Source organism: Dysidea avara, chromosome 5 (genome assembly GCF_963678975.1).
Source record: "Dysidea avara chromosome 5, odDysAvar1.4, whole genome shotgun sequence".
In the NCBI taxonomy this organism is placed as follows: domain Eukaryota; kingdom Metazoa; phylum Porifera; class Demospongiae; order Dictyoceratida; family Dysideidae; genus Dysidea; species Dysidea avara.
This window is the reverse complement of record NC_089276.1, coordinates 34,046,746-34,064,179: the sequence shown is the minus strand read 5'-3', so window position 1 is coordinate 34,064,179 and position 17,434 is coordinate 34,046,746. Positions and strand designations below refer to the sequence as shown.

The 17,434-nt window shown below is 39.7% G+C and overlaps 1 protein-coding gene across 7 annotated transcripts in view; it reads left to right on the top strand.

The window, feature by feature from the left end:
- Window positions 1-6,483: 6,483 nt before the first annotated feature.
- Window positions 6,484-17,434, top strand: part of LOC136257080 (ultra-long-chain fatty acid omega-hydroxylase-like) — a 57,082-nt gene continuing 46,131 nt past the window's right edge. For all 7 annotated transcript variants that reach the window (XR_010701799.1, XR_010701798.1, XR_010701800.1 and 4 more), the window contains exons 1-3: window positions 6,484-6,783; window positions 8,297-8,441; window positions 9,178-9,222. Coding sequence is in view for 4 of the 7 variants with exons in the window: in XM_066050199.1 (XP_065906271.1) it covers window positions 6,601-6,783; window positions 8,297-8,441; window positions 9,178-9,222 (373 nt within the window). In the remaining 3 variants the exon portion in view is untranslated. The remainder of the gene's footprint in view (window positions 6,784-8,296; window positions 8,442-9,177; window positions 9,223-17,434) is intronic.

Here is a 17,434-nt window from a genome sequence, read left to right as displayed (position 1 = left end):
TAGTACAGCTGCAAAAAAAGTGTGTGACCATGTGGGTGTGTACAAAGCTTCAAAAGTTAAAATTTGACCTTCGTTCCAACCCTAGCATAGAGTACTAAAAATCAGATGAAGACGGACATGTGTTAAAATACCCTGATAGAATGGTGATGTTCTTGTACATTATAATCTTGCGAGTAGCTGGTTTTTCCATATATGTGTAGGTGTAGAAAATATCATCTGGTTACATTTGCCACTTTTTAGTTGACACTGGCAAAATTCTAGCAGAGCCAATGAAAACAGTTAACACAAAAAATGAAGCAATATACCACTTGGGATAGAACAATTGTTGCTAAGGACACACGACAACTCTGTTAAGGGAAAACATCATGAAATTACATTGTTTCTGCTAATAAAATGCTTTTTTTATCAAACAGTTTTTCTATGCCCACACACACACACGCACGCACACATGCGCACACACACAAAAACCAGCTGTGCTTGTGAGACTACTTGTGCATATAATTATGTCCTAACACAACCATGCATAGAGTATAATTATGCCTTTAGTGCTACCTTCACTTGTAATCGCACTAAATCATAAAAGTTTGAAGTATACAAAAGATAAGTCCAAGAAGCCTGTCCCTGGGTGGTGTATTGTAAATCTAGACTGCTATTAGCATTGATTTAGTTGTTATGATACCCTAGTATTGCACAAATCTCTTATAAAAAATTGATTCATGCAAATTTTTATCCAAGTACTGTATATGCTTACATATATAGAGCTGAGTGATAGTAAAGCTATCACTTATCACAATAACAACAGTATTACGATATTATACTAGCAGTCACTCAACGTCTCATAGCGACACACTAGTACACACCACGTAGCTAGCTGCTTTTCTTACAGTCCATTGTTGTTGTAATCTTTGTTGTGCATGTTCTACTGGACTGTCACAGTTTCCTCAACTTCAACACTATCAGTGTTGGCCATGTTTTTGACTTAAGTACAGATATGCATAATTTATCATGACAGTACGATTGCATGCTATCATTGTCATCATAATGTTACTCACTATCATGACATAATTGATTAAGCAGAACTATCACTCAGCTCACCACTGCTGGCTATGTTACTGACATCAAATTGTCTGAAAATCCATGTGAATTGGTGGGTGTGGGGGTGTGTACTTATGTATGTTTACCTGTCTGCAGTCAGTTGAGCAAAATGTATTATGCTAATGTATATCTAAGAAATGATTGCTGTATAGAGTGTGTGTTAACTCAGCACAGGTTAATGGTTTCTTCTTACCGATAAGTGTACTAAACAAGAGTTGTGAAACCTTTACAAAAAGGTTTACCAATTGTTTATGACATAGATGTCTGGAGTGGCACATTCAGTTAAATTTAAATCGGCATATCCCATTCATATATGTGCAAAAAAATGGAGAGTGGTCTCGAGGCTTACCCTTAGATTTGAGGAGATAATTATGTATTTCTGGTATTTGTGTTGAAGTGCTATTGTGCAATTATGCAACCAATAAGTATTGATTTGTGAATCACAAAATATTGAGATTCTTTATTGCTAAACAAAATCGTAAAAATTTATTTGCCAAAATTTTATTGATGGTCTAAGCAAGGTATAATAGTATTTACTGGGCTTCTAGTTTTTATTAATGTGTTTACTCTTGTAGTATACTATACTGGGTTGTTTTGCTCCTAGGAATGGATCTGCATGGGCACTCCAAGTCCATGTGCATATGTGACCGGGCCTGCGATAATAGGGCATGTGGGCACATGATTTTTGCCTACTTTTTCACACTTCCATCACTCATAACGTTTTGCACCATTATGCTATGGCATTGCAATTTTCAGCTCTTAGTAAGTATTTAATTGGCATCATGATGCAAGTTACAGAATGGGAATATACTTTTCCAGCACCGAGATATGATCAGTAGAGTGATGGGGTATAGTTTGTGCCCACATGCCCTATTTTCGCAGGCCTGGTCACATATAGAAACAGTGTTTTGATACAATATGCAGACATATACTATATTATGCATACTCTCAGCCTACATCTGTATGCATGTACATAACTATGATTGTATGTATAGGTGTACGTATCTATCATATAAAAACTGGGTTTCTATTTCTTTAAAAACATTTTTTACCTGGTCTGTAATGAAATAGGGCCTTTATTTGAGACCGAGAGTTTATTTTGGTTAGGTGTGTTTGTATTTGTGTGTACATGTGTGTGTGTGTGTGTGTGTGTGTGTGTGTGTGTGTGTGTGTGTGTGTGTGTGTATACATGTAAGTATGTTTCAGAGACAGCATATGTAACCCGCTGAGTTTGCATTGTTCTTGAACTTCATTTTATGACTTCTTTAAATTTGGTGTCTAGTGGGAAATTCAATGGGCTGTGAAAGTTTCAAGCCTTGTCTAGTGAGTATACTTTTGGAGTTATAGTGATCTGACTGGACTGTGTTTCAATTCACATAATTACTGTAGGCTCTTTGCTTTGCTCTATATGTATTGAGGAGTGTTTAGTTCATCAATTTGCTTATGTACTGTTTTTTTTTAATCGCCAGACATTTTACACAGATTCATGTCATGTTCCTAAGCATTCTACCAAGGATAGTACGCTTCTGCACAGTTTGGTATGCTGCCACACACAATGTATTGATGGACATTTATAGAAATATTTACACGTATATATACTGTACACGCATTAATTTTTATGACATTTCATGATGCATATAATTATTATATTGAGTTTTTCAAAGTGCACAGTAATATAATGTATATAGTATATAGTTGTACTTGAAGCCACTCCATGGCCATAATTTCATGGGTCACATATACACATTTCAACAATAACAACTTGTGGAAATTGTTAATGCCCATTTTTAAGGGATACATGTTTAATTTCACTGAATCTGTAACAAGCTGATTATGGTGCAGCGCTACTTCTTTACAGTAGCATTAGCTTACAGAATTCAATGAGCATGTAGCTAATATAAGATTCCTAGCTATTATAATAGCTGATTAATTTACATTTTATTTTGCTACATAGAGATAAGGCCACACCAAGTCAAACCTTAGTTTCTGGTCACCCGCCCGCATGGTAAACCTGGAACCCTAGTTTATGAGGACTATTATTAATATTACAGGTGCTTAAGTGCACGTGACCCAGCAAGACACTTATTTTTTACTGCAAAAGATCGATATACTCTAATAGAGCAGTCAGGGATTCCAATAGAGCAGTCACACTACTCTTAACTCTAATATTAGGTATATATGCCACACTAATAAAATGTTTCTAACTATAGCTAGTTTTGTCCTTGATTATATAGCTGTTCAGATTATAACTGTTACTAATGCTTTTGTAACCAAAGTAATTTCAGTAGCATTAACTACTAGTCCATGCAGATGGGCCATAGCTTTAACTTTATAATTCAAATGTAGTCCTCTAATGATTAGTCTAGTAACTTCAAATTCCTTATCACTGAACACTACAGGGGTATGGAAAGCCGGCAACATTTGGTGAGCTTAAACTTAAACTTTTCCATAACTAAAATTAGATTGGCAAGTAGAAACCCTTATAGTTTAAACATTCCCAGATGATCACTAAAAAACACTAGTTTGGAGCACTCAATGACTCAAAACTTTGACAGTTACTTTTCTCAAGGTTACTGAATAGAAGGCTGGAAACACATAGCTAGTGGGCTAAGACTTCACATTTGAATGAAGAATTTCTGATGTGAAAATAGAAGTTAAATTTCATTTTGGATCATGATCATTTGAACAACTTAGCTATAAGTCATAGTAATACTTTCCTGACATAGCTAACGAGACATTTATTTCACTTGGAAAGCATAAGTAGCTACATGAGCAAAACATTTCCTATAGTATATTCTAAATAAATAAATAAATATACTTAAATGTTATACATCAGTGCATGTATAGCTAGCCATGATCCATCAACAACTTTCCTAGTGCATTTTTTGCCGAAGCACAACTACTTATGTTGTTGGTTAAGTTTAACTAAAAACAAAATCAACATGAATTTGCTAAATTGAGCAAATAATAATACCATACAGTATATTGTCACAGTAGAGTCTATAGTCCTGAAGTCCTGATCATCCGCCCGCCCGCATCCATTTGTAGGCTTGGGAGTGACCAGAAACTAAGGTATGACTTGGAGTGGCCTAAGCTGTTCTTAACAGAGCACAACATTATTACACTACTGTAAAAAATACGTGGTGAGATCCATGGTAATAAGATAGTGATCGCTACTGGATTTCTTAGTGATAGTAAGCAGTGACAATCACTATATATCTTGTCACAGATATCACCACTTATATACAGCTTCTAATGTTGAAGCTTCTGGCATGGGCTTGAAGTTCTGTATAGTTCGCATCTCAGTCTGTTATGAAGTTAATAATATGGTTATGTGTGGAAGGTCTGTGTTTACAGGTCTGGTCAAAAGTTCGATTCATAACTGATTTTGTCTAATAATGCATACATGCACAAAGCTATTACATTCAATTTGACTGTTCCCGAAGTAGGTTATGTCCATCATTATGACTTTATTATTCTATATCTGTGATTCTGTGGGGTCTAAATGCCATGTGAAAAACTGAAAATGTATAATAATATTATTATTATTATAGAGACCTCTCACGGTCTCACCTCTAGAACAACAAGAACAGTACACACGGCCATGAGCACATTAATTTGTTGCATAGCTACTTTCAAACTTTTATGAGCCATAACTTCATGTCATTACAATAATATTTTCAGCTGCCTAAGTTATGTATTATACATTAATTAGAGGGGTATTCCAATAAGTAGCTAGTGGTACATGTATGCTTTATTAGATAATATTGCATTATGTGATGGCTCCATAAAGTTTTTCCGGTTGCCTGCCACTTCTTAATTGGTGGACCTCTCTCACTGCTGCCACACTCAGGCCTGCATGTTACTTGTAAATATATAGTATAATGAATTTGTATCCTTTGAACTTAAAATAATCATGCAGTTAAATTTTGTGTGTATGAGCAGCAATGTTTGTCTAGTGGTTGTGTTGTGTTTTGTATTGTGTTTATTGGTGTGCTGTGTGTGTGTGTTATGGTAGGGAAGAATGGTAATTGCATATTATTGTATGCATGAGAAAAAATCAAATCAATCTCTTTAGATGTTCTTCCACACACAAAATAAACTTATATTATTGTTCAAGCATTGATTATAATTACAAACTACCCTAGGCCTCTACATAGCACTTGTATTTATTTGAAAGCTAGTCATGATCAGTTAATTAAGAGCCACTTAAGTTAAAAGCGCCACCATCACCTAATACTGTGACCCCAATATTTCATACTACTTGTAGGGAAATTAAAGGTGTAACCATATGCTAAAATTTCAAAAAAATTACTTACCATGTATTGGTTGTTTGATGTTTTCACTGAAGCCATGTAAGTGTTGGTATTATGAGTCATATGGGAGTATTGAGTCACTATGCTCATAAGGTCATGTCAAATTATGGTAAATATTATGAAAACATTTGCAGGAACTCTAAAGATTGTCAAAAGTCTCAAAACCACCTTAGTTAACTTAGTACATACACTTCATGTCTTTGTCCTGCTTACTACATGGTAAGGAGTACAGGTAGCTAATCTGCAGCTGGAATGTTATTTCTATAGTGACATAGTTTAAAGTCCTGTGTAACCTCTTAATTGGATTTGTGGTTAACTTATGATCACTTTTTATGCTGATCTAAAGTGGTAGCATCCCTTTCATCTTAAATCTGCATGATTGAACCTATTAAATTTATTTTAAGCTATATATGTGACCCACATGTACAATACCCCCTAACTCATAATACCAGCACCTACTCTACTGCATATATAGTGAGTGGTATAGAGGTAGTCATTGGCAGTCATTCCATATCATAGGCGGCTCCAGGATTTTTGGTGTCTGGTTTCTGATCAGGAACATAATATTATAGCTATAGACTAATGGTGAAGACCAATAAAAAAGGTAACTGCTTGCTGAGAATAACTGCCCTCCACATAAAATACATAAAAATCCTTATTTATAGCTAATAGAGCAGTCACTGCTTCTCTAATACTTTATTAGAGTGATTGACTGCTCTATTAGAGTATCTATCTGAACGGCTTGTGCCTTTGCAAATCATATTTTTACGAGTATTTTTAACAACTTAAGTACACTTGACCGGCTTCTGGGAACCTCAGAAACCCCACTGGAACCGCCCCTGAATAAGTTATGATATAAGCAAATTTACTGAAGGAGTTGAATTAGATTTGTGGTTGACTAATGATCAATATCTGCAGGATGTAATTAACACACTAAACTTAAGCCGTGCGACCGTCTTACCACTTAGCCCTCCACCCATGAATTTTTGTCCTGTTGGCACACCCCTACCGTGTGTGAAATTTAGATCCGCGCCTGCAACTAATAGACTCTATTAATTATCAGGGGCGGATCTAGATCGATCTAGCTAGTGCCCACCTCGTGAGACAGCCTGCCGGCCTCGGGCTCAGCCTGCTAGAGTATACCCACAACTGTAAGTGCTTGAACTTTGACAGGAATAGAGTAACAGCGATGGATTCACTACTGCGAGTGTTAGGAGGGAGCATCATGGTCAGGGTGTTGTTGGCAGTGTTGACTGTGCTGGTTGTGTACGCGCTAGGAAAAGTGGTGGCTCATTTCTGGAAAATGCATCGTGCTTTTCGCGGACTACCCCGCCACCCGAAGATGCACTGGTTGTGGGGACACTCAAAAGTGGTATGTTATAATTTTCATTCTATAACCACACGTATGCTATTGCAGAGTGCCCCCCACATACACGCACCCATGACACACGTACACACACACACACGTACACGTACACGTACACACACACGTACACGTACACACACACACGTACACGCACCAGACCACAGGGTATATGGGGGTAGCTATGTGCTAGGGATAAGGGGTGTACATGTGATAAATGAAGTGGGAGGCAATGGTAGGGAACCTCCCTGGCATAATATTGAGCCAACCATTCCTTCAGTCTCCTAGCTGTACCCAGTGAACAATTGTAGCTACGGTAAAAATCAGGCCTGAGGTTGATGTTGACTCCTGAAATATTGCATAAAAGTAACCAGTATTAAAATTCTAAGGTTTTTGTGAAGCGATGTTCATTGGATTGAAGTTTTTTTTTCTTTATTCCAATTATAGTTAACAATAATAAGATGATACATTTTGATTATTGTTAGCCACTTTCTACTGTAATTTTTTCTCTAATAACAAATTTCTTGTTTCTTGAACAATCTGCTAGTGAAGGTAGGCAGTTCTTATTGTTAAAACTTCATTATTTTGAGTATGAATTATAACTATTGCATAATGACTGGAGTACTATATATATGTTGCCTTCTTGAAAAATACTATTATTTGGCCTATGCTTTGCCACAAGTCTATGAAACTAGTTTCATTAATAGTCATCGAGTACCTATAGTTTATCTTACACTATGACTTATTGATAAAATTCAATCTATATTACCACTGACACTCACATTAGCATTGCCACAGAGCGCACAGAACAGCAGTTTAAACCAAAATCAATTATAATGATCTTTTCAGCAAGTGTTTCTGTGACTAACAGGCTTATTCTTCACCACAACATGTACTACTTTCTTGAAGCCATATCTTTACCTATGAACATGCTATTTTACTCTGTTTGTGCCAATTGGTAATTCTATAGGTCTAAGTTTTGTGAACTGTTAAGTGAAAAGCATACATGTATGGAAACCAATGTGTGGTTTAGAAAATATGTACTCCAGACATTGCCAATCCTTAATTAATTTCCTCGTGCTTTTAAATAAAGTGGTCTGATAATTTCTATCCCAATTAGAAGGCTCTTAAAGCCTGTGAAATATACTGAGGGCCAAATAATCGGCATGTCAAAAACCCTACTGAGTGCAGAAAAGAAATCCAGGCTCAGCAATGTGCAGTGTAGGCATGCATTTCACAACAGCTGGACTAGGCTTCTCACCGGAAGATGTTGCTCATATGTGTAATTGTTATCAATAACCACTATGGGACTACTTTATGCCTGTGGAACTTAAAGCACAACCATCTAAATAGTAGTACAGGAAACAGTGTGCACCTTTATTGAAAATGTTATACTCATGTTTATACACTACTAGTGTAAGGATTCATAGCAGCTTACAACCATTTGTCTTGACACTACTGATGTGTGATAATTTATTATAAATATTTTATGTACATATAATGATGACTATTGTCATTATAGTTTCTCTCAAATCGTGATGAAGCTGCAAATTGGATGGTGGAATGTGCTAAACTATTCCCAAAGATGCATGTCTTCCATTTTGGCCATCTGTTTTATGTGCTGTATGCACATCACCCCGATACAGCAAGACCATTTTTTGGTCCAGGTATGTATAGTTTATTAGTGTGCATGCACACGTATGTGTTTGTGTGTGTAGTGCGTGTGTGTGTGCGTGCGTGCGTGCGTGCGTGTGTGCATGTACATGATTATGTGCGTGTGCATAGTGTGTTTAGTTTGTGGTGTAGTGTGCATGTGTGTTATAGTGTGAGGTGGTGCGTGTATGATCATGCATGCATGTGTGTGTGTGTGTGTGTGCGTGCGTGCGTGCGTGCGTGTGTGTGTGGTGACCTCCTGACAATGCAATGCTAATGTTGATGACAATCTATCATTTGGAACACATTAACCCTTTCCAAACCTCCCAGGGATAGCATTCAAGTTTAAGTTTTGCACACAAAGGACAGTTTGGTGAACTTTGTTACTGTCTCAGGGGCTTATACTGCTGTTGAAATTCCAATGAGTCTTGTGGATTCACACATGACTTTTGCCAGTAAACCAGGTATGCACTGGTAGTGTGCAGTGATGATCCACCTTGCTGTTGCCTTCCAAGGTTGCATGACCTATATTGTGTATGTAGTGTGTGTGTGTGTGTGCATGCGTTTACTGTGTGAACGAGTGGTGGTAATACGTACACTGCGTAGTTTTGTCAAGGAATCATAATACAATTATAATTAATAACGTGAACTCTTGGTTATGTTGTTGTATACATGTAGCATTCATATACTTACTGTATTCACAGTGTATGAATGGAGAAGTAATCTCTTATTTTGTGTTCTTATGTACAGAACCAAAACTTGATATCATCTACTATCCACTCATGCCATGGTTAGGTGAGTATCCACGCACAGGGACATTAGAGTGGCATTGAAGTAGAGTTGGGCAATAAGGTATTAATACACACCGAATGGCATTGTGATTATTGAAATACTGCAATATATTGCAACTACTGAAAGTAATTGCAGGATACCATTGGTATAAACATTAGAAGTGAGTTTTATAGCGCAAGGTTAATTTGTAACTCCGTCAAATGTTAATATTCTAGTTTTTACATACCTCTTTGCAGAGTAGGGGGTAACGAGTTACATTTGAAATGCGTTATGTAATAATATTACAGTACTTATGTTGTAGCGAAGTAATATAACGCATTACATGACAAAGTAACAAGTAATATATAATGGATATCACATCCGAAAATTGTAACGTGTTGCTTCTTTTTAATGCGCGTTGTATCCAGCACTTGATTGGCTGCATTTTGGGTCCTGACAACACTGAATACAGCTGTACAGGCAAGAACAAAGAGTGATAGTGTATGGGGAGTGCCCCGTCACTTGTAGTTGTAGGCTAGAAGCATGTATTTAGGAGGTTGGGTAACGAACAAATGTAATATGTAATAATATTACTAGTTACAGCCCTCAAAGTAACGTGTAATACGTAACTAGTTACTATTTTTCTGGGAGTAATGTGTAACTGTAACAAGTTATATTGTATGAAGTAACTAGTAATATGTAACGAGTTACATTTTTAGAGTAGTGACCCTAACTCTGCCTTTTTGCTTCACTTAGATGTTCATAGTCGCACAATACCAAAACACAAACATTATTCTATAACCTCATTTAATTGATTTATACTGTATTGATTGTTAGAATTCCCATCTCACTACATGCTGTGTATACATAGCCTGCTGGAGGTTATCATATTTGCTAATCTGTCAGGTTGGCAAATGGGATACTTAGATGTTACTGAATGAACAGTGATATTGGCAGAACTCGTTTTAGCAGGCCAACAAAATTATTCATCATCATGTATAATGGAATGGGAAAAGTTCTACAACAGCAAATACCATTGAAATCAATGCTTTTACTCTAGCTATCATCTAATGTCTTTACAGGCAGTTGATCTTGTATTGTAGAGTAACCAAACTTGAACTATGTATATATACTTGTCCATTTGGTCAGTTTAGTTCATACAATAAAGCAGTTAATCATTCAACAGCACCTGTTACATAGCAAGCAATAAGCTCCTAATATTACAAGTTTATGCAAGCTGCATACAAAGCCATACACATCAAAGTATCCACAAGTCTTTCACTTGGCTATATCAAAGCAGTCGTAGAATATCTTAGTTATTGACACTTGTCCTCAGCTCAGACTGGTGTCAACAACTAAAATATTCTACTCCTGCTGTGATTTAACTAAACATACTGACATCATCCAGTGTCATCATCACACATTCGTAAATAGCTCAGGGCACGAAGTGCCTGCATGCTATTAAATTTTATATTTACATGAGGAAGGTGAAGTTGAAATATCAACATTTATTTGGCACAAATACAAGGCCATTTTGAAGATACGCATGAGTTAAATGACGTAAAATGACAGTTCAGGTATAAAACCAGCACGCGGTCATCTCTCATTGGCTTTTTTGTAGAAATGATCTTTAAAATCTGCAGCTTCTTGCCCTAATCAGTATTGAGCTGGTGGTACCCAAGTGTCGGAAACCTATATGTGTAAAGACAGCAACAAAGAAAAATACTAAACATTAAAGCAGGAAACAAGCTAGGGAGAGGGGAGTGGGACGTGTTGATATTTCAACTTCACCTTCCTCATGTAATTATTAATAGCATGCAGGCACTTCGTGCCCTGAGCCATTTACGAATTGCATTTCGGAAGGCTCAGTCTTATATCAACATGTATTGTTTGAAGCACTCCCTGAGGACTAAACATGCCTGCCAAAGGATGTTTTGTCTTCACTCTCCAGTCTCCTATGATAGAACTGCTGAAAGGTACCCTCTGAGGACCAGTCTGCACCATCCAGTATCTGCTTTGGTGTGACACCTGTTCCAGCTGCTTTAGATCAAGCTGCCCCTCGTACAGAGTGTGCTTTAAAAATGCTGGTGTCAATTTCAGCCTCAATCATAACCATCTTCAGCCATCTAGCAATAGAACATGACGTTACTGGGTTGTGTTCTCCGATCCAAGAAAGAAATAAATTTGTCGTAGGAGAAGAACATTTAAACTGCCTAAATTCTTTAGTACGATCTTCATAAACCTTTAGAGTCTCTACTGGACACACTCTAGGGTCTTCTTTAAAGGCTGGGAAAAGAAGTCAGTCCTCTGTTTAGATGACCTGCTTTGTTTTGCTAGATGAATTGGTCTAAAGGTTACCCCTTCTGACTGGTATGATCTCCATTGGATGTCTAAGCTGGAGAGATCAGCAGAACGTGAAGGCCTAGTCAATGCAAGAAGCATTGTAGTCTTAAGGGTTAGCTGTCTAAGACTTAGGTTGCCATTCTCTCCCAAAGCTTTAAGGTAAGTGATCACTGTACCGACATCCCAAAATGCTGAATACCTAGGAAGAGGGGGTCTGGTATTAAATGCACCTTTCATCAACCTAGTAATGGTAGGATGTGACCCCACACTGACCCCATCAACTGGGTCATGTACAGATGAAATTGCTGACCTATAACAATTTAAGGATTGATATTGATAACCTTGAGAGAAGAGATATGACAGAAAATTTGCCACATCTGCTATAGGTCCAGTATGGGGATCTCTTCCGTTGCTGACACCAATTAGCCCACTTAGTAAAGGATGATCCATAATTGGAGTTAGTTTTATCTCTCCATGAAGAGAGCATGAGCTTTGATGCCTCATCAGAAAGTCCTTGTGATGAATAGGATTCCCTGAGATGGGCCAGGCGATCAGTGGCGGAACTCCTTCTCGTATTAGAAACTCTTGTCCAGTTGGCATCACAACCAGGTCTGACTGGGTTGGTAGCGCCCTGGGGTAATCCTCCAGCATCTCCAGTACCATGGGGAACCAGGACTGGGTCTTCCAGAAAGGTGTTATTAGTACCATCTGTGCTGATTGAACTTTGACTTTGGTGAGACACCGGTGGATCAGGTACCAAGGTGGATTGGCAAATCCCCGAAGCTGTGACCAATCCTGTAGAAATGCATCTGTGGCCACTGCCTCCGGGTCTGGTCTCCAGCTGTAAAACCTTGGGAGCTGTTTCGTCAGTCTGGTTGCAAACAGATCCACCTCCAGGGGACCCATTGCATCCTGAATGGTCTGGAATACTTTGGGGTTGAGCATCCAATCGCAGCGATCCCTCATGGAACGTGATTCCTGGTCCGCAATCACACTGAGGTGACCTGGCAGGTGTTCTGCAACCAGGGTGATGTTCTTTCCTATGCACCACATCCACATTGAGATGGCTAGCAGACATAGCTGGCTGGAGGTTGTCCACCCCTTCTGATTGATGTAAGTCACCGCTGTTACATTGTCCAAGCGGAGTAGGACTGTTATACCTTGCCAAGTCTTTTCAAATGCCTTCGTTGCTAGAAAGGCTGCTAGAAGTTCCAAGTAGTTGATGTGATGGGATGCCTCTTGTGGGGACCAGAGTCCCCCTGTGCGAGTCCCCCTGTGCGAGTCCCCCTGTGCGAGTCTGGCTGTTCAGTATCGCATCCCACCCCTCCTTGGATGCATCTGAGTCTATTGCCTGTGATGGCATCGGTGTATTTACTGGAGTTGAAATTGTTTTCTTGTCCAGCATAGTCCACCAATTCAAATCTGCTCTGCTGGTTGAGTCCATCTGTACTACTACATCGAACCTCTCTGGTGTTGGTGAGCCATCCTGGGGTGGAGTCACTGAATTCATTAACCTCTGTAGTGCTCTGTAATGTAGAGGTGCTGTTGGTAGAGCCCTCAGGGTTGCTGTGGCTTTCCCTACAAACTGTGCTACCTGCCGAATTGACATTGTTGACTGAGTCAACAATCGTCTGGAATCCTGTTGGATTTTCCTCAGTTTCTCCTGGGGAAGTGATAGTTCCATTGATTGAGAATTGATGTTGAACCCTAGGAACACTAGGTTCTGTGTGGGTGTCAGAAGAGATTTCTTGTGGTTTACTGTCAGGCCCAGGCTCTCGAAGAGTTGGCAAGTCAGTTTTACTAATTGGTGGAGTTGATCCCTGTCCTGATGTAATATCAGTAGATCGTCTAGGTAGATAATCAATCGACAGCCCACTTGCCTTAAGAAGCCCACCACTGGCTTCAGGGCCTTGGTAAATACCCTTGGTGCTGCTGAAAGGCCAAAGGGCAGGCAGGTGAACTTGTAGTACTTGTCCCTCCACTGGAATGTCAGGAGAGGCTGGTGTGTTGGATGAATGGGTATCTGAAGGTATGCATCCTTCAGATCCATTTTTGCCATCCAGTCCCCTGCTTGCAGAAGCTCTGGAAGGATATGTAGGCCCTCCATCTTGAAGTGTTCTGCCATGACAAATTGGTTGAGACCCTTCAGGTTTATTACAGGTCTCTGCCTTCCGTCCTTCTTTTCCACCAGGAAAATCTGGGAGACAAAGCTGTCTGCTGATAGATTGGTCTCCACTATTGCACCCTTCGTCAGCAGTTCTGTGACTTCTAGTGTCACTAATGCTGCGTTCTCTTTTGATGTCTTTATCTCGGGTCGTACCCGAAATTGATGTGGGGTGGATGTGAGATCTAGCTGGTACCCACCCATGGTTTGAAGTACCCAGTGGTCTTTGGTAAGCACTTTCCAGTTTTGAAGGAAATGTGCTACACGCCCAGCCAATTTTGGGCAATCTATTGACAGGTTCATGGTGTTGATGAGAGCCTGTACATAATGCGCTTGACCCTTTACCTGAGTACTGGTTACAGCATTTAATGAATTGTTTACAGTACAAGATGTAAGATCGTGCACACGATTGTTTATACATAGTCATTTCCTTGACTGCTGGTGCTTGGGATTGGTCTTGTTTCCCAGCGATTGCCAGCCCTTCTGTTTGCTGTAATTGCTGCTGTGATGTCCACCTCCCCCGCGGCTTCGATATTTTTGAGGGTGGCTCTTGTGAAAACCCTGCCGATTCTTGTCGGTACCAAGGGTCTTGGTCAGTGCCGCTGCTGCTTCAAGTCGCTCCTTGGCTAGGGAGCCAAAATTGTCTCCAAATAACATGGGAGGAGCATCCTTATAGTCAGCCTCCCCCAACAGTTGCTTCAACTGAGGATTCAGTTGAGTAAGCACTGCATTCCTGCGGGCAATAGAGCTGTGCTGATTTGCATTGCCTATCAGTTGTAATGAAGTTTGTATTGCTGCAATGGTCTCTGGGTAATTTCATCTCCTCCGCTGACTCCAGGATGTACACCAAGGGATTTACAGCATTGAGCCAAAACTGCTGTAGGCGGCTGGCTGTGCGGTCTGCGTGTCGAGTTCCTGCTGGAACAGTACTGGCAACAACCGGATCTAACTTTGGGCATCTCAGTCAGCAAGACTCTGGTAAGCCAAACTTGGTAGCGTGGGACTTCCTGGTAGTGTTGTCCAGCTTCGACACAAACACCGTCTCAATGAAAGCCCTGGCCTCCTCTGACAGTTCATATAAACTCTGCTGGGTTTCCGGTTCGCCATTTTCATCTTCTTCATCCTCCGCCTCATCATCAGTAATCGGCTTGATGTCGTCTCCTTCTGAAATGGTCTTTCTCCTCTTTGCAGCAGGGAGAATACCGGATACGAGGTTGCTGTGATGCGAACCAGTGAGCGAGTTACTGTTGTCACTTCTTGTGACCTCGCTTTTTAGCGTCGACATCTCGGCTTGCATAGCCTTGGCACTTTCGGCCAAGGATTTTACAGTTTCTTTGAGTTCTTCTTCCATCTCCTTGAACAAGTTGTAACACGTTTTCACTGTCACAGCCAAATAAAATAGCCAATGAGAGATGACCGCATGCTGGTTTTATACCTGAACTGTCATTTTATGTCATTTAACTCATGTGTATCTTCAAAATGGCTGTCATAACCTTGTATTTGTGCCAAATACATGTTGATATGAGACTGATCCTTCCGAAATGTAATTAATATCATAACCAGGCCTTGGTCATCAGCACCATCACTGACCTGGATATATAATGACTGGATCTGACCTGGACTAACTAAATTGGAATGTGTGCTAAAACTTTCATTTTGAATTGGTTCTATATTGTAATTGCAAGTGCAAAAGTTATATGTGTAGAATAGGGCTATATGTTAACCAAAAACAGAACAAGCAATCGGTACTCTTGTAGAAATGGATAATTACCTGAATGGCTCAGATCACAGAGTGGTTGCCAGCTATTCTGGATTACATGAGGAATGTGAGGTGAACATATCAATGTGTTTGGCCTAGTTTTCTATTTTCCAGCACATTTTTGTAATAAAAAAACACTGAACAGGAAATGACATCATCATGACTACCATATAAGTACTGCCACGTGTACACACCAATCGGCCTTTTTATAGCTAATACTGCAGAAATGCTGATTGAAATGATAAAGGTATAGAGGGTTTGTTCCTGGTAAGTGGGGCTCTACTCCCTAACACACTGCATTATCATAATATCAACGGGTAAGGGATGGGTGGGATGTTGATATGTTCACCTCACATTCCTCATGTAATCCAGAATAGCTGGCAACCACTCTGTGATCTGAGCCATTCAGGTAATTACATTTCGGAATGCTCGGATCACATATCAACGTGATGTTTGTAGAGAATCTGTTGAGGATGAGTACAATGCAAAATATTGTTAGCTGGTTTGTAATAGAACCACCTGAAAATAGATTCTAACCTCCAATCAGCAGCATCAATTATTACAATTCTAACTGAAGCCTCTGGAGAGTTGAGGCACGTCTCACTGAAAGAACCAGTATCTATCTCAGATAATTTAGCATAGAAAGGATCATTTAACCACTGTAGCAGTTGATACTAGAAGTGTGTAATATAGCGTCTTGATAAGGGAGGTCCCTAGCTAGTTGTAGGCTCCCTGATACTCCTACAAATGCAGGATGTCCTTGTCAGCAGGCTGACCTCATGAGTTGAGGGTGTGGATGATCAGTAAGCATTTAAAGAGACCTCGATCATAAAGCTCAGCTAAGAAATTAGCTACATCTAGAGCCTAGAAAGGGAATACTATTCCATTCCCCACACCTGTGATTCCATTTACTGAAAGAACAATTATTGTATGACTTTGTGGATTTCCCCTCCATATATTGAGAGGACAGAGACTGTAGCTGTTACCTTCACATTGATGGCAGATATCCTACGCATAGACTGCGGGGTGTTGTTTGATAGATTGCTCTGACACTCTGGTCTGGTGACTGTGGGATGAGAAACTGGTGCTCTAATCAACATTGCCAGAGGCATTAAGATGTGCCTGAGCTTTCCAAACTGCTGTTAGTAATATAGCTCCTTTACTACTAGGGAATGAGCATGGGATAGGACTCTGCCTGTTATGCTCCTGGCCTTCAATATTTCTGGAAGGCTATTCCAAGCCTGAATAATGTATCTGTGCAGCTGGCTTCCAAGTCGCAAAATAGTGAGAGTTGTGATGATAAACTGCTTGCAACAGGTCCAAGAGAAGACTTATTTTCTGGAACAGGGTTGGGGAAGCTTCCCATCTGATCTGTCTGAGCATGTTCAGGACTCCTAGTCATGTATGCAGTATGCACCACAACCAATGATAATTGATATAACTGGGGCACGTGGCACCATTTCTTTGCAGAGGTGCTTTTCAAACAGTTCTTGGTTTGCCAACAACTGATTTTTTGTTCCCTAGCACTGTAACAAGGAGCTATACTGACATTGCAAATTCAACTTTAAAAAAAAAATTTTTTTTGGTCAGAAAGGATTTCCTTACTGATAATTAATAATGAACCCAGGATACTGATGCTAACTACTGCTCTGCAGAGGACATCAGTAGCATAATATCCATGTATACTACCAAATAGATGCCTAGAGATCTTAGTATCTACAATGTATGTGTATACCCCCAGCAATGTGCACAGACCAAGTGGGAGGCAGATCAACTTGCAACCTTCTCTACCATGAATATACAGGAAGGATAGCTTAATTAAGATACTATATTGAGGCCATAAGGAAAGCGTCCTTGGCCATCCAGTTATTCCTCCCCATGAAGTTAGGAGTAGGTTCCCTGAGGGATAACCTGCTTCTACAGGAGATGTTTTCAGATCTGCTGAAACAATGCTGGGTTCAGCCTGTAAA